This window comes from Maylandia zebra, linkage group LG5, assembly GCF_041146795.1.
Source record: "Maylandia zebra isolate NMK-2024a linkage group LG5, Mzebra_GT3a, whole genome shotgun sequence".
NCBI lineage: Eukaryota > Metazoa > Chordata > Actinopteri > Cichliformes > Cichlidae > Maylandia > Maylandia zebra.
Genome location: NC_135171.1, coordinates 9,835,651 through 9,853,948, shown reverse-complemented (window position 1 = coordinate 9,853,948; position 18,298 = coordinate 9,835,651). Strand labels below are relative to the sequence as shown.

General features: G+C 40.2%; 1 protein-coding gene across 2 annotated transcripts in view; it reads left to right on the top strand.

Annotated features, from left to right (window-relative positions):
- cntn4 (contactin 4) overlaps positions 1-18,298 on the top strand; it is a 200,054-nt gene that overhangs the window by 102,652 nt on the left and 79,104 nt on the right. For both annotated transcript variants that reach the window (XM_023153751.2, XM_004567418.4), the window contains exons 6-8: positions 4,015-4,218; positions 8,093-8,195; positions 10,295-10,479. In XM_023153751.2, the coding sequence (XP_023009519.1) occupies positions 4,015-4,218; positions 8,093-8,195; positions 10,295-10,479 (492 nt within the window). The remainder of the gene's footprint in view (positions 1-4,014; positions 4,219-8,092; positions 8,196-10,294; positions 10,480-18,298) is intronic.

The window sequence follows — 18,298 nt, the reverse complement described above, 5'->3', positions numbered from 1 at the left end:
TCAGTCAGTGTAGATGACACAGCTACTACTTTATTAAATCTCTTAATCACAATTGAATAGAAAATGCACTTTTAGTATTGTTGATATATTTATGCTGCATTCTGGTGCAGAATTTTTAGAGCATATGCATTTTATGTGCTTATCTTTATGAAACCACCTTCTCTGAAGCATGTCTGCTGCTGGGGCGGCTGTAGCTCAGGTGGCAGAGCAGGTCAGCCACTAATCAGAAGGTCGGTAGTTCGATCCCAGGCTGCCTCCTGGCTGCATGCCAAATATCCTTGGGCAAGATAATAACCCCATGTTTGCCTACTGGTGGTGGTCAGAGGGCCCGGTGGCGCCAGTGTCCGGCAGCCTCGCCTCTGTCAGTACGCCCCAGGGCAGCTGTGGCTACAATGTAGCTTGCCATCGCCAGTGTGTGAATGTGTGTGTGAATGGGTGAATGACTGAATGTAGTGTGAAGCGCTTTGGGGTCCTTAGGGACTAGAAAAGCGCTATACAAATACAGGCCATTTACCATTTTTTACCATATACTCACACAGCGCAGTCTAACTGTCCATCCATAATGCCACAACTTGATGAAGTAGTTTTCTTTCAGCTCATCATAAAGAATGATAGACCTGCTGGGTGATTACTGCCCACCGTCTTTGTCTTCGTGCTCCGTCTTTCCATAATAGCAAATCTGTGCAAAGAGACGGGCATGTTTGACGTCCTCGTCTTCTTCGCTCTTTGAATATTCAGTGAGGCCTGTCCTTTGAAGCTGCTCCTGGATCTCTTTGTGTGAGCGAAGCAGCTTTATTCATTGTGACTCATGCAAAGTGATCTTTAACCCAGAGGGGAACCACAAAAAACTCTTTTGGGACTTCTGCAATCCCCTGTCCGTGGATCATGTTTTGGAAGTTAAATTTAGTTTCTTTTTTCTTTGACATACCAAACTGAGCTCTTGTAGAAATAATTCTTTTCAACATTAAACTTTCTTAATGATTCAGCTTTGAAATAGTGTTTTCAACATCACTTTTCAAATTGAAATCTAAAACAAGTCAGTTCTTGTGTAAAAGCTGCAGTCTGAATATTTTTAGCATGGCAGTAATAGCAATTCTGCAGAGCAGCTGGATTTCTTCAACAATTTGTCTTGAAGATGTCCTGTTTTTATATCAGTGTTGTGTAACCCATAAAATCAATGCCCTGGATGATTGTGTGAGGACCGTTCGGCCAGCTGTGTGAGACATCTCATTATGTCTGTGCTCTCTGCGGTATTTTCCGGCTCATGTTGTGCCATGTAGTCATATGGGTTTTAAACATAGAGCGAGAGCAGGTGCAGCCATAGTCCAAAAGCACTGGAGAGGAAACAAACACAAACAACATGCCTTATCCTGCCTTGAAGTGTCCCTCGTCCCCACGGATCTCCGCTGTGTCATCGGTCTGTGCTCGGCTCTGCGTGCACACAGTGGCCAGAGCCCAAGCCTCAAATGGCACTGATCGGTACAGTACCTGCTCCTTACAGCCAGCAGGAGTATGCAGACCTGCTGTGATAAATTGCCAAGCAGCTAGAGGAGGTGAAGGGAAGGGTTCCTCTAAGGGTGTTTTGCTTAATTGCCAGTCCGTTAACAAGTGGTGGAGTTTGATTAAGCGCAGCAGGAGAATAGTTCATGGCTGTCAGTAATGCTGACTGCAGAACGCCACAATAGCAGATTATGTCACAACATTCAGATTTGATGAGCTGACATCAATAAAGTGACTAAAGTTGTAAAGTGATCACCTCACCCACTGATACCGATAGATTCTATATTCATTCAAATCGCTGCTGAAAGATAAATAGAGGCTTTGGGAAACGCTGTTTGTGACAAACTGCTCGCGTATGGGGTACGTTTACTGCTCGGGCTCATCTTAGATGCCATAGCAACACTCCGTGTTCATTTCTAATTGCGTGTCTGGTTTCTCTGTGAAACCAGCAGTAGAGATGATGTCAGTGGATGAATTACGGTCCCAGTAGGAGTGACCACAGTGTATATGCTGGGTTTTGTTCCTAAAATACTTGTTGTTTACATGTTTTCTGCTGAGCATTTGTCTCAATTTAAGCACCGTTTCGCACTAAATTAGATTATTGACCAGGTTGCTGGAGTCTCACAATTACTTAATTTAATCTACTGTGACATCCAGCCATTAATTATTATTAGGAGTAATTATTATCATTTTTAATAACTCCTCAACACTTGTCTAGACCATTGCTTTTTCTAATATTTCTCTTTCTTTAAAACTTCCCATAATGTCAAATCAGAGGCCTAATGAAGCAGATAAGTGCCTGAAGTAAAGTCCTTTGTCTTGATCTGGCTTTTTAACGGTAAGATAAGTCTCATTACAGTGAGCTTCAGTTTCACCCCTTTCTCAGCGGCTGCTCAAAAGGTTGTGTAGAAACAAGCAGCTTTGATGTCTGTGAATTTAAGGCTGGCTCATATGAATGGACTCAAAGCTAACTACTCAAAGTAATCCTTGGTATTGTTATAAGCAATTATTTGCTGGCAAACTCTTGGATCTCATGACCTGGAAATGTGTGCCTCACTTATCTTCAAAACCTCCAGCATGGCGTTGCAGGGAGCAGCTGACACCTACATGCTTATTTAAAACCTTTTGCATCATAGTTGTGTTTGTAACACAGTGTCTGTGCTGACAAAGTCTTTGTTTGCTTGGAACAAAGAGAAGTGAAATGTTGCTGACTGAATCAATATGGTTTGAGTTGGGGTTTAAGATGATTGCAGTGTTTTGATTCTAGGTTAGCTTTGTGATTTTGTGACCCGGGTGTAAGCTCTTACCATGAGGTACTGCTGCACTTGACTGGCTCCCACATGTATGCAGTGTGTGTGTGTGTGTGCGCACGCGTGTGTGTGTATGTGTGTGTGCGTGTATATGTGTCTGTGTGTGTGTGTACCTGTTTAGGCATCCTTGTGAGGACCAGAAATTGGCATTCTACTGTACTTGTGGGGACGCACATCACGAGTTTGAAGGAATTTTTGAGGCTCAAAATGTGGTTTTAATGTCAGGGTTATAATGGTTAGGGTAAGCAGCTAGAGAAAATGTTATGCCAATTAGATGTCCTCACTAAGATAGCAAAATGAGAATGTGTGTGTATATATAAATAGATAGAGAAGCGTGTTGCTTTAAGGGTTTTTTGAAGGAGACAAAAGCCTATAATCGATTCATTTTGATCTTGAAATGTGTTTAGCAGTTAGCACTGCTGCTAACACTAAATGTGATTAAAGTAGTAGTTTAACTATTTTTAGCTTGCACTTCCTTTACTAAAGGAAAACTTGATCATCACAGTATAACACAAACTGGTCAAAATGGTTTCTCACCGTTCAATCACAGGCATTTGTCATTTATGGATACACTTCCTGGAAGTGATAATAACTGGAATTCCTAAACTTATGTTTAGAGAAATTGTTGAATGCTAAATGCAAAGTTTCCTGGCTTTCAGAGTATTTCTTCTTGGTACAATCCTTCCAGTTGGACTGAAGTTTCTTGAAGGCAGTTGCCTGGTTTATCTGGACTAAAGAGTTTTTTTTTTTTTACCTTTTTTTGTTTGTTTGGGTTTTTATTTTGTTTTTTGTTTTTTATCATTTCTTTTCATTTTCTGCTTATTATTGTCCCTATCTACTTTTTTGCCATCTTTGTTGGAAACTCCTTTGTGAATTCTAGTAGGGTGCCTAGGGAGCAGTAATTATTCATGACAACACAAACCCCATCTCCCAAATCCCTATTTGCATATTCAGACCTAATCAACATGAAAAATGGTCATTAAAGTGAATCCGGATAATTACATTTGTTTTCAACCTCTCACGGATCCTGTTATCAATTTTCACCTTAGCATGATACAACTTAGTCACCGTTTTCACTCCCCAGAGGTGGTCTCAAGCTTATTTCACACCGCAGCCACATCACCCATAAAAATCTCAGTTCCCTTTACCCTTTTCATGAGCCCTTCCTGCATTTAAATATATTTTTTTATATCCTTATCCACAGATCTGGTATTTTCCTGGATCTTCAATGAGTACCCGACATTTGTGAAGCAGGATACGCGTCGCTTCATCTCCCAGGAGACAGGGAATCTGTACATTGCTAAAGTGGAGCCCTCAGATGTTGGCAACTACACTTGTGTGGTGACCAACACCGTCACCAAGACCCGTGTCCAGGGCCCGCCCACTCCACTTGTGCTCCGCAGTGATGGTGAGCTCACACTTATGCCAGTTAACAGCATATAAGAACACTGGTTAGTGCGACAAAAAGGTTTTACTGTTTTGTGATAGAATTTATAGACTGTTGGGGTACACTCAAAAATGATTCTTCACCCTCAAACATCAGAACAGTCATTTGAGTAAAATGTAACTAAAATATATATAAAATTAAAGGTTTATTTATGCATGGAATGTTTTGGAAAAATTACATATAATTAAATTAGTTAAAGGCAATATTGGGCAGTATGTAGTCACTGATTTACTTCATTTCCTAAAGTATGTGCTGTGTGCTTCATCATTCTGCTGGGTCTCAGTCTATTACTCAACCTTTGGAGCAAAGCAGGGTTTATTTCAATGCTGACAAATTATTGCAGTTTAACACTACATCCCCCAAAACTGTGATTTTGCAGTGTTGCATGCATATGCATACTAAGTGCACATTGTAAATGCAATAGGAAATAATCATGAAACATCTCGTGTTCTACAAAGACAAACCATTAGTGTTTTTCTTGAATGTTTGGTTTGATAACAGATTTCTATTTCTGTGGTCCTTTGTTATAAAAACAAAACAAAACGGCAGTTTCTTTGATACAACAGGAAAGCCAGAATCACTTGGCTGATTTAGTGCAGCGCTCTTTAGAATTTGTACAGGTCATACCCATAGTAGCAAGCCAACATGGCTACTGTTGGTACCTCCCAAAAAACTTTGTTTCAAAGAACACGAATGAAATTCAAAGGTTGATTATCTCCTCCTCTGCTAATTTCAGCCTGTCCTTTTACATGTGGACCTAATGCTTAAGGCTGGCCTTATCAAGCCACTTCAGATGAAAGGTCATTCTCAGCAAGTAATCTAATTGTAGGCTTCTATCCCAGAAGCATGTTCCATATTCTTAAGTAATGCTGAAAAATATGAGAATGTCATAAAGGACATTTAATATAATCTTCCCAATAATGATAGATGATTTGATGTAATAAAAAAAACGACATTTAAGTAGGCAGAATCACTTCTAATCACAACGCACACTTTAAGCTTTTTTTACATGACTTACATGCTATACTAGCTTTAATGTTAATGTTTAACTCAGTTATAATAACCTATGATTAGAAATAAAGGCTTGCTTTGATTTACATTAATGACCACTGGTCATGAATATTAATATGTGTTAATATTAATATTGTTTTAAGTTTATGTTTGAAACTTAGTTTCAGATTGTTTCTAAGGTTGATTTCCAATATTTCGATTTTGTTTTAATCATTTGAAAAAATGCTTAGTTTAAGTGTTCATTTATTTTTAGCATGAGGTGCCAAAAAGAACCAAAATCAAACTCTTGACACAGAACTTCATGAATAAAAACCAAACCTTTATTCAGGCTCTGTATGAAGTCAAAGTATCTTAAACGGTTGCATATTAGGAATAGCAAACAGAGAAAACAGCACAGGTTTAACAGAGAACTTGACAACGACAAAGGAAGACAGCAACTATATATATGACTGTGGCAGAGCGGAGACACCTGGGAAACTAGACACAGCTGAACTAAATTAGATAATAATTAATGAGGAAGTAAAACTGAAATGACCATCAACATTAAACAGGAAGTAACATGAGACAGAGATGAAGCTTCACAAAAAATTACAACGAGACATTTGGGAGGCTAGGCTAAACTAAATGAATGATGCAGCTGGTATGAAATCTACACTGGGGGAAAAAACAGGATAGAATGTAACAACAATGTAACAACAACTAAAAACTAAACACTGAATGAGACGATGAACTGGATATAAAATGAAATAATAAATAGAAGCCAAGACAAAGGAAAACTAAAGCTAAATATGAAACTGACAGTTACAGAAGTAAAGAAACTCTAAACAGCAAACGCTAGAAAACATCATCAAACAGAGAATTTAATAATAACCCTGAATTCAAAGTCTAAAACATAGGGTTCAAAACGACAGGACCATGACTTTTTTATATAACATGAAGTATTTATTGCATTAAGATGTAATATGTTTATAGTAAGTTCACAATGTAGACACAAGGCTTCATGCCGTGCAGACGTCCCAGTCTCCAGGAACAGAAACAGCCTTTCCAAACCGGAACTGACAAGTTCAACCAAACTAACAAAGACTGAAAGCAAAGACACACTCGCTTTATTTTTGTTTCATTGAAGGACATGTATTCCAGTTAGTTTTCATCTTTTTTTAACTAAAATGTTTTCCTCACCTAGTTTGAGTTTTTCAGTTTTTAATTAACTGTTATAACCTTGATGGTTTTAAGTAGAATTTTCTATGAATAAGTCCAGCATATCAGTGTATTGAGTTTGAAAACATTTAAAGGGAATAATGTTTTTATGCATAAACAAACACAAATAAACTCAAAAGATAAACATTTTGAATGATTTAATAAAGACATTTCCCCGAAGATGCAATTTTTACATTCATAAATATAAAATTACTTTTACCTGCAATTTTGCTATTTTATCCAGTGTTTGTGAGTATATACACTAATTTAATAGAAGTCGCAAATAAACACAAAATGTTTTTTTACATATTATCTTATTATCGTCTGTCGGACTAAAAAAAGTTGATGAAACTAAATCTAATATCAAGAAGACGGCTAAGCTAGTTGGTCAGTGGTGAGTCCAGCAGAGATTCCAAAGCACTTTCATTCTCTGCTTCTGCACTTTTTTCATTACAACATTAGTTCAGCACAGCAGCAACACCAACATATCAGGAGTCAGCTCGACCTCATCGTCATGAAGTGGAGCTCAGGTAGGGGATGTGGGTGCGGGTGGGGTGTGGGGGGGTTCAGGTTGGCACATTAAATATGTGTCCCCTACAAAAGGTTATGGTATGAGACAATTACCCGTCCACTTCCTCCTGTCTGCTTTAATATGGGTGATAGTGCTGTGGTTAAGTTTCAGTGACAGTTGTGATAAGGATCTGAATGAGCTTTCACAGTCACTCAGGGAGCCATCCTGATAACACATGCCTCACCAAATCAACGAGATGAAATTGGCCTGTTTCCTACATCTCTAGAGCTATTTGTGCAACACAGCCCTGAATTGCAGCAAAGGGGGAAAAACCTGTTGTTACATTGGTGGATGACAGTACCTTAGAAACGGCATTTCGTGCACCCGTGCTGAGCGCTGGCAGAGCTGGGAGAAATGACAGCACGCCAAGTAGCAAATTCATTGATGTAATTTACCTCAGTGTCGTTTTAAGGGAAATGAATAAAATTCAGAGGTGCTTTTCTTTCCTATGGATGTAAGACACGAGTCTCAAATACATCTATACCAAAGCTAGAACAGCAGAAAATCCACATTCTGTCTTCTTCTCTGCCTATCCAGAGATTTTTAGCATGCACAGCAGCAATATTATAATCCACCAGAGCTGCTTCACCAACAGGAAGCTTTGTAGACACAGTGGCAGCACCCAGGGGGATTTTATGGGCCCATTTTCTGGTTCATAGCTGTTAGCGCTACAACGAGGTGAAACTCATCTGGATGTAAAAGCTCAAACCGTCTATGAATTCTCAGTCTTTTTGTTGTTGTTGTTTTCTTTTTTGGGTTTTGTCAGTTGAACATCAGCGTGTCGCATGTCCACATGGAGAGAATATGTTTTTTGCTTTTTCTTCTCATTACTTTCAACGGGAGGGCATCCTGTGACAATGCTGAGAGCAGTGCTGGTGTCTGCTGCTCAGCATGGAAGTAAAAAAAATAATGCTGCACACAGAAATGTTTTCAGCTTTTGGGTAGCAACAGAAGAAACCACAACGCTGTATTTTTTAACTTCTTTTGCCTGACTTGTTAAACTTGAATAAAAAAAATCTTTCTTTGCACTAACACTCATTTGCATTTCTCTTTCAGGTGTTATGGGTGAATACGAGCCAAAGATTGAAGTTCAGTTTCCAGAGCTTGTTCATGTTGCCAAAGGATCCACTGTAAAACTTGAATGCTTCGCCCTGGGAAAGTAAGCTCACTTTTAGTACAGGCTCAGCATGCTCACGACCATTTAAAAGAAATATGTTGTGAGAAAATGTTACGTTTTCATAACGTGTGCTTTGCCATTTCACTACAATCCTGGTATGTTTCAAGCCTGGCTGCACATCTGACAAATTCGAGAGTGTTGTGGTGTAAGGATCTTCAGCTGAAATATACAGCTTTGTAACACAGTGTACTGAAGCACAAAACACACGGCTAAAGTAAAAAAGTGCTGAACAGTTACACTAAACTCTGTGGTGCTAGGTTATTTTTGCAGCTTCACATCCACAGAGAATGAAATCCCCACATTAAACTTTCATTCAGAATCACCATTAATTGCCATATTTGTTGTTGTTTTTTTGTCTCCAGTTTTGCCTCTTTATCCACCACAGTAGATTTCAGTTCAAACAGTCAAGATGTTGATTAACTTTTTAACTTTAATTCAAATTATTTGCATTCACTGCTTATGAATTACAGCATTTTTTATTCACAGTCCCCCACTTTCAGTTCAGTATTTACACAGTTGACTGATAGTGACTGATGTTGAGGGACGCCATTATTAGGCTGAAAAAAATCAAATCAAATCAAATCAAACCAAACCAACCTATAGTATTAGCATGTATGGCTGCCAATAGAACTGGGTCTCTAGTTTGGATTGGTGTAACAAACAAAGTAGCTGGATGAATTATGAAGTGTACAAGGCTATACTCTGCTCAGCCAAATAGTGGGCATAGTTTGGGGATGGTCCCTTCCTGTTCCAACACGACTTTGCACCAGTGCACAAAGCAAGGTCCATAAAGAGATGGATTAGTAAACTTGGTGTGGAAGATCTTGACTGGCCTGCACAGAGTCCTGACCTCAACCCAATAGAACACCTTTGGCATGTATTAGAGTGGAGACTGCAAGCCAGGCCTTCTTGTCCAACATTACAGTCCTACCTCACAAATGTGCTTCTGAATAATGTTCAAATATTCCCATAAACACACTCGTAAACCTCGTGGAAAGCCTTCCCAGAAGGGTTGAAGCGGTTATAGCTGCAGAGGGTGGGTTGATATCGTATTAAACTCTACGGATTAGGAATAGGATGTCACCAAGTTCATATGCATGTGAAGGCAAACGAGCAAGGCTATGAAGACGTTTCTGCAAGAAACAGTAGACTAGAGTAGATGCAGTTTCTATATTCAAATTGATATTTTTTGTACCATAGAATATAACAAAGGCATCAAGGTTACATTTTATTTAGTTCATTCACCTAATGCACTTATTTTATCTCAGTGTAGGAGTCTTTGCCATTTATCATCAGCAAAGCTTCCCTGCTCTCGGTTTTATTGTGTGCATCTCCTCACATACATGGAGTGGACCAGAGGAGCTCGTCTGCAATAAAAGTTTCTCAGCAACTGTTAAATCATAAAGCGTGCGAGAAAGGAGAGGGAGAGGACGACGGTGACTCATCATCAAACGTTTTAGTCGTCATCTTTTGCAAACAAACGTAGCTTTGGTGCGGCACCTTCAAACAGCGCAATCAGCGCACTACTGCTGATGCCTGGTGTATTCACAGAACAACACACAATTTAAGTTTGTCAGTATCCAGTATCACATCAATTTACAATCCAAATATCAGATCAGTGTAAACCTAATGCTTCATGTATACAAGACACCTTTCCACATAACAGATACTAATATATGCAATCTGCTTAGCTAGATGATTTGAACGCCATCATGTTCTTTATGAAAATTATGGTGCAGGACATTTACAGGGTAAGCCATCTGAATTTGATCCATAGTTCGCAGAGTCTCCTCTTGAAGCTTGGATCTTATAGATTTCAATTCAAGGTTTATTCGAGCACAACATCCACCAGTCTTGAAAATTACTGAAAGAGTGAAGTATGACTCAGTGATGGTTTTACTTATAAAAAGAATACTTTTTAAAAATTTTCTTGCAGATAATTGGTATACACGCTTTCTACATTCTGGCAGCTCATACTCTAATTCTGCTTTATCATTTCCAATAAAGGTAAATGCATATAAACATTTTTGTCTCTTGTGTCACCCTACCAGCTTCAAAAACACATTTACCTCTCTTCACAGCCCAGCACCTTCTATAAGCTGGAGGAGAGTCGACAATGTGCCATTCCCTAGGAAAGTGGACATGAGAAAGGCCAGCGGCGTGCTGGAAATCCCATATTTCCAGCAGGAGGATGCCGGCACGTACGAGTGCGTGGCTGAAAACTCCAGGGGAATGAACACAGTGAAAGGAAAGCTCTCTTTCTACGGTAGGTGATCCAGTCGTGCATGAATATTTGACCACCGTGCACCACATCTGTCAGACCTGCTCAGACTGAAAGGCAGCAAAAGCAGACACAACTTTTTCTCGCAAAGCCGGCTGCGGCGATCAGCAGAGGCTCGGCGTGGCATGCGCGAGGAAAGAGGTTTGTTTTAACGGCACATCAAAATGATTAAAGGCCATCAGCCATGATGCCTCTAATATTTTGATCCAGATTAAAGGGTGATGTAGATGAGGCTGAGCCCTTGGATACGACCTTGTTGGTGAGCCTCGTATTGGGTTTCCACCAGATGGCATCGTGATTCACGTCCAACTTGACGGGAGATCAAAGCTGTTAAATGTACTATACATAGACCAGTGGCACATATGTCAGGGCCTTAATCTGCACAGCAGCATCTGGATCAACGGGAGGGGGGGTTAGGAGATTTCAGTCATTGTTGCTGACAGTGTCACAGTTGATGCCACACCCACTGAGTTCAGATAGTAGAAGTAGAGATTACCAAAGACTATTTAATTCCAAAATTAAACACCCACTGTGAGAAACACTATCTGCAAGTAACACACGCATCTCAACATTTTAAAGGTTTTTTGCTGCTTTTTATTTTTGGCAAAATGATAAATGTGGAGATCTTGATTTATTATTTTGGCGCATATTTGTCACTCTTACATGTTTCAGATCACTGAGTAAAAGAACAGATGAGAAACAAAGACTGTTGTTTCAGTCTGGAAAGGTTTCCGAAGCCATTTTTAAGGCTTTGGAACTTCAGTGAACCACAGCGAGAGCCATTATCCACAAATCGAGAAAACCTTCAACAGGATTGGCCGACCAACCAAAATTACCCCAAGAGCTCATTGATTCATCCAGGAGGTGTCAAGGCGAAACCACCGCTGACCCAAAAGAACACAAAGTCTTGCCTCAGATTTGCCAAAAACATCTCGATGATCCTGAAAGGTTTTCGCAAATTACACCTGGTGTAAAACTACCACAGCGTTTCATAGAAAGAACATCATACCAAAAGTCAAATATGGTGGTGGTAGAGTCGTTGGTGCTTCAGGACCTGGAAGACTAGCTGTAATTAATGGAACCATGAATTCTGCTCTCTACCAGAGAATCAATTCATTTCCTGAAGCTCAAAAGCACTTGGGTTATTTAGCAGGACAATGACCTGAAACACACCAGCAAGTTGAATGCAAGTTGAACCTCTGAATGCCTTTAAAAAAAACTAGAGTGGCCTAGTCAAAGTCCAGACTTAAATCTGATTGAGATCTTTTGGGATTAACTTAAACAGTCAATTTCTGCTCAAAAACCTTTCTTCGGTGGCTGAATTAAAGCGGTTTTACAAAGAAGACGGGGCCAAAAGACTTATTGTGAGTCATCACAAAAGTTGCACAGTCAGTTATTGGATTTAGAGGGTAATTAATTTTTCACACAGGACCAGGTAGGTTTGGGCAGCTTTTTTCCCTTAATGAATGAAAACATCATTTAAAAACTTTTATATTTACTCCGGTTATTTTGACTGAAATTAAAGTTTGTTTGCTGATCGGAAACATGTAAGTGTGACAAATATCCCCCCCCCCCCCCCCCCCCAAAATAAAAAGAAAAGAAAAAAAGTATGGAAAGGGGAAAACTTTTACAGCACATAACCCCGAAGGATTTATATATTTGCAAAGAATATATATCCATCTTTCTGTATGCTTAATCATGCTTTTGTCCTTTTTCCCCTCAAACTTCTCTGAAGTTATCAAAGAGGGACTGAAACTTAGGGAGAGAGGAAAGAAAGAAAGAAAGAAAGAAAGAAAGAAAGAAAGAAAGAAAGAAAGAAAGAAAGAAAGAAAGAAAGAAAGAAAGAATTTAGAGTATTATTTGTGTAGCCACACTGTTAGATAAAAGAATTCTAGTAAAAGTCAATTTATGTTCCTACAGGAAGAATCTGTGTCCAGGTGCCTATGTGTACCTTTTGAGAGGTCAAAAAGGTAAATACATTTTCTGAAAGAGTAAAGGGTACATATTTGCACTGTTTCTCTTAGATTTTATGGTACAGTATCCAAAGACAGTCCGTGTTCTGCCAAATACAAAAAGAAATAAGGTTAAAAATAATTTTACTCTTAGGTTTTAAGGCTATACTGAATATTTAAGTCAGATGAAAAGCATGTAATCCATTCTGACAAGTTTCATTCTGTATCCATCATGTGTATCAGCTGCGTGGTGGTTTTTCTCCTTGTGCGCCGCATTATTCCTGCAGTCTGAAGACGTGTGTTAGAAGTGCATGAATAAGTAAATATAAAAGATCTAAATTTTAAATGAAGGGGAACCCTGTACCCAATTTCTGACTTTTTTTTAAAGTTCTGGTTTTATACCATTACATAAATTGTTACCAGAGGTTAAACATTGGTCTCTGCAATTCTATGAAAAATAAGTATCCCAGTGCTCCAATAGTTTGTAGCAGCATGACTTTGTCAGGCTCTCACACCGTTTAGAGGAATTTTGGTCCACTCTTCTTTACAAAATGACATCAGTTCATTGACCTTTGCAGGTATTTGTTTAAACATAGCTCTCTGAGAGCATTTTCACACCTTTTGTTGGTCTACTTTTCACACAGATGAAAATCCAAGTGAGCAAAAATGCGTCATTACAAGCCACGCGAGAATGTTCAGTCAGCTTACTGGGTAGATGTGTCCTGGGCTGGAGCAACAAAAGCAATTAGGAGAACATGGAGAATTTACATTCATTTCATGGCTAGTTGCTGGCCAAGAGAGACCTCTGGACAGCTATAGTAATTCAATTCAATTCAATTCAGTTTTATTTATACAGCGCCAAATCACAACGACAGTCGCCTCAAGGCGCTTTATATTGTAAGGTAGACCCTATAATAATACATACAGAGAAAAACCCAACAATCATCCCCTATGAGCAAGCACTTTGGCGACAGTGGGAAGGAAAAAACTCCCTTTGAACAGGAAGAAACCTCTGACAGAACCAGGCTCAGGGAGGGGTGGGGCCATCTGCTGTGACCGGTTGGCGTGAGATATAGTACATTGCCACATCCTAGCATGCGAAGCATACATGGCTATGGGAAGTTTTTTTAGCTCAAACTTGCAATGCACATCTGGTACTTTTTCATTCATTCTGCTTTTTGCTTCTGTCCTTGGGACCATTGCCCTGTTGCATGACCCAGTTTTAACCACACTTGTGTTGAACAGATAGTCTCACTTTTGACTATATCGAGTTTATGGTCAACTCAAAGACTGTAAGATGCCTGGGTGCTGCAGCTGCAAAACAAGCTCAAATCATCACCCCTCCACCACCATCCCTGCTATGCTATCTTTAGCAACATTGGCCAAGAAAAAGAGATTTTCCCCTGGCAACGTTTCCAAACAAGCCATATGTTTTCTAATTGTACTGTCATGAACTTTAACATGCTAACTGAGGCCTGTAGCTCGAAAACGCTCGAGCGTTTTTTCCTGTTTCTCTGAACGTTGCGTGGCCTGGCTTTGTGGTGAATTCCTATGAAAGCATTAGGGGTGTACTTAGTTTTTCGAATGACTTTATCTTCAAATTGTATGTGTAAATTATCTTGGTAACTGTTCGAAACAGCTGCTAATGCAGTTTTGAATAACCAGATCAAACTGTGCTGTTACATTCATGTTTGCAGCAACATTTGAACCAGGATATTTCATTTCCACCAAGGTCTTTGAGACTGTTTACTTGTGCTTTTCACATTCTGTGGCGTTTCCTCCCACCTCGACATCTCTCTGTTTTCTTCCTTCTTATTTTCTCCCCTTCCAGTCCTGCTGTGTCAGCCGTCACAAATAACTCATTTGAGGCATTAAACAATTTGCCGTTATTTATAACAGCCCTGGAAGCACTTAGCCTCGCTCACTCTAACGGGCCAGGAGCACGCTGTGATCCGCCAATGCTTGATTCGTCCCTCTGAGCCACCTTTCCTCTCTCAGTTTTGATGGCTTTTGTCAGTCTCTCCCTCTCTCTCACCCATGCTGTCTGCAGCCAGGTGATAAAAATCAGTAATCTTATTTTGAACTCCCTTTGAATTAAGCCTTTGAGACATTCGTCAGCAGTGTAAGCCAATGGGGGGAATCGATAAGGGTATCTCTTGTACATCTAAGCAAGCTACAGTGAAAGGCGAGCATGGCTTTTGTGTTAGACAGGAAGGAATGAAGGTGTTACTTTATGGAGGCACATCGGTCACACTTTTAATACCACTCTTGATGTACTAAGAGACAGAAGCACTGCTTTGTTTTTCTCTCTAATACACAGAAAATGTGAAGGAACTATGTTTGTAATACAACAGCATTTTTACAGGAGGTTTCCATCTCTTCTTTCCTGTCTTCATGTATTTTAATAAATAAACGATTTAGCTTGAGGCCAAAGCAGATTTGCAAAATCAGCTGCACCTTGTGATCATATTGTTTTTTCTCCTTATTAGTCATAATTCTGTACTGGATGAAGTTCCTAACAGCAAATCCAAGCCATAGACAAAAAGGTTTGTTAAATTTCCCCTGTGAAGAAAACGCTTTGAAAAGAAATGGGCTTTTGCTCACTTGCTGATGTCGATATTACTCAGAGGGGAAGTAAATGCAGAACTGTGACAGGTTAGTTTCCCTGTTGTGTTCCCATTTGTGTTTTTGCTGGCTTACTGCTGCATTATCTCGTAGTGATTCCACCGATAAGGCAAATTCCCATCTTTCCTCTGCTTTAGCCTCTTGACGTCGCACCTGATTGTTTGTGTGCTTAGCCCCGGCGCAGGCTGGGACGGGCTGCCGGCTTTCATTTGGCAAGCGTTTTCTGAGGGTCGATGCGCGCACAGCAGGTGAGGGATAGAGCGAAGGATGCTGACAGCGAGGGGGGGCAAAGAACAACGATGACAATGCGGCTCAGAAAAATGTGGTGGGTGGGGGCAGCCCAGTCAGACTCTGATGGAGAGCTGGTGTAGCATGAATGGATGTTAGGCTAAATAAGTGGTGATGGTAACGTTTATAGAAAGTCTAGTTTCACATCTTTCCCATTTGTTGCAGCAAATGTATACAGGCACATATGGTGCAGCTGACTGAATGCCTGCAAAGCCTGCACTCATGTACAGCATCAATATGAATTTAGTGATTTTGTGTTTACTGCATATAGAAAACACCTCAAGCAAAGAATTAAAAAAAATGGTCAATTTTGTTTTTATATAGTGATAACACTGATAGGAAACCAGGGGCAATGGGTTTAATCTCCAGGCCCTGAAAATCAGGCACAGTTCTGTGGTGGAAATCTCTCCATGGACTCAGGAACAAGTCTTTGTTTGCTCACAAGTTTTCACGTCCCCCCTGTGTGTGAGTGGGTTTGATTCCACTGTCCAGAGACAGGCTTGTTAAATAAACTGGTGATTCTAGATTGGCTGTAGGTGCACATGAGTGTGAATTATTGTCTGTGTGTCTGTGTGTGTTAGCTCTGCAGCACACCGGTGACCTGTGCGGGGTGTACCCCACCTCTCACCCAATCTCAGCTGGAACAGGTTGTAATGCATGCAGGAGCAACATAATGTAGTCGATGTCTTTTTCCAGGTCTCTGTCATTTCAGCAACAATTCCAAACTATGTTCTGCACACATTCCAGCAGCAGGAGCTAACCTGGCATGCCTTGACTTCAAACCTGTCACCCACTGAAAACGTTTGGAGCATTTTGAAGCGATGAAGATATCCGCCGAGGCCCAAACTGTTGAGCAGAAACATTCATATTTAGCAAGAATATGAAAACATTTTACTTTCAAAATTAAATCACTATGTCTCCTCTTTTCCCAAATGCTTACAGAGGCTGGTTGAAAGCATTTGGTGTTATAGCAGCGGGCATGTAAATGCAACATTAAAACGAAACAAAACAGGAAAAACAGTTAGATCCATCCATCCATCTTCTGTGAGTTGAGTCTTACGGGCTGGAGCCTATCCTAGCTTTAATATGACGAGAGGCAGGAAGAAGCTGGAGTACCTCGATGGAACATGCAAGCTCATACATACATCTGACACGAGCCCAGGACCTTTTTGCTGTGAGGTGACAGTGCAAACCGCTGCACCACCGTGCTGCTGTTGAAAATAATATTCCAATATAATATATGCTCATACTGCATGAATGCATACAACCCAATAGGGTAACATTTTATACAAGGAAAGCCCATTCCATTTAAGCTTTCAGAGTTTGGAAGGTAGATGATACAGTGTATGTCTGTGTTCTCAGTCATCCAGGCCATTGTAGTCTAAGGAGCTTGGAAAGAAAATCGTCTGGACTTCTTTAAGTTGCTTGAAGACGTTCTCTCAACCGAGAAGATTCTTCAGTTCTAGGGTCAAATGGTGGAGAGATCCCTTCCCAGACGCCTTAACGCCAACACACACCCTGGGCCTTTTGACCTCAGGCAATAACATGATAGGGTGGGGATAGGATTCACAGCGGGTTCACCCGAAACCTTGGCTGAGGTTACGTCTACGCTAATTCGTCTACAAATGCTCCGCATCCACACTGTCATTTTCAGTCGTTTTCGAAAAGAAACGACTGAAAACGCTTATGTTCTGCACAGCGAATGCATGAAACGTAAGACGATTCGACCTACGTCATTTCCGTCTTCTATTTATTTAGTTTCCGGCTCTTTAAAATGTCGCAGCAAACTGTCGAGGAAAAGCACCGGGTTTTTTTAAATGGACTGACAATGAGATGGAGTTGTTGCTGTGAGTAACACAAGAGTACAACGTTGCAAAAGCGAGCAAGAACAAAGACTACAATGCCATCCGCCATCTTAGTTGAATTGGTCACATGACTGCATCATATAAGTAAAATGCGTCATCGTTTTCAAAAGACGTTTTTCATCGCCTTTGGAGAACATTTTCAAAAAAGCTCCGTGTTCCTTGACCAAAAACGCCGTCTCAGTATGGACAGAAGGCCAAAACGGAGAGAAAAAGATGCGTTTTCAAACAAAAACATATTAGCGTGGACATGGCCTGATTGTGACCTACACCCATTTTCAAACCCTGGCTCGTGTGATTAGGTAGAGTAACAACAGGGGGTCCATGTCCTTCTTGCAGGACACTCCCATTGGGCTTAAATCTGGGACTCTCCACCATTTGACCTTAGACCTGAAGACGCTTCTCGGATGAGAGGTGAAATGTCTTCAAGCAACTTACAGAAGTCCAGACGCTTTTCTTTGCAAGCTCCTTAGACTATGATACAGTGCACAAAGGAACGTTGGAATCTGTTGAGTTAGCAGAGCTCAGCGGTAAATCTGCCCAGTTTCTTTGAAATGTGTTAGTGGCTTCAAAATAAGAGTGAACATATACATTCAGAAAGCAGTGTTTTTTTTGGAAATTTAATATTTGAATTGTTTTACTGCTTTACAATTAAATATAGAGTTTAAACAACGGACAGCTCAGAGTGTGTATGTTTGTGTGTTCCTTCACATAATTAGCCCTGTTGTCCAAGCTTAAATTTAAAGCAACTACACATTTTTTCTTTAAATCACTGACATGTGGCCTCACTGTTGTGATAATGTATCGCAAGACGAATCAAAACGTTAGCGAATCGATATTTTGCCCCGGACCTATTTGAGAATAACGTGTCTTCTCTGTGGCAGGATAAAAAACTGAAGATTCATCTTCCAGCAGCTTTTAGTTTAAAAGAAATTCATCACTTTTCCCCCCTCAGCTGCACTGACAACAACAACACTGGCTCCATACGAGTCAGATGTTAGTGATCTCAACCAACTTCGTGCATGATTTTAGCGGCACATGATCCACAAACACAAATCGCTCTTTCATACTGGCCGG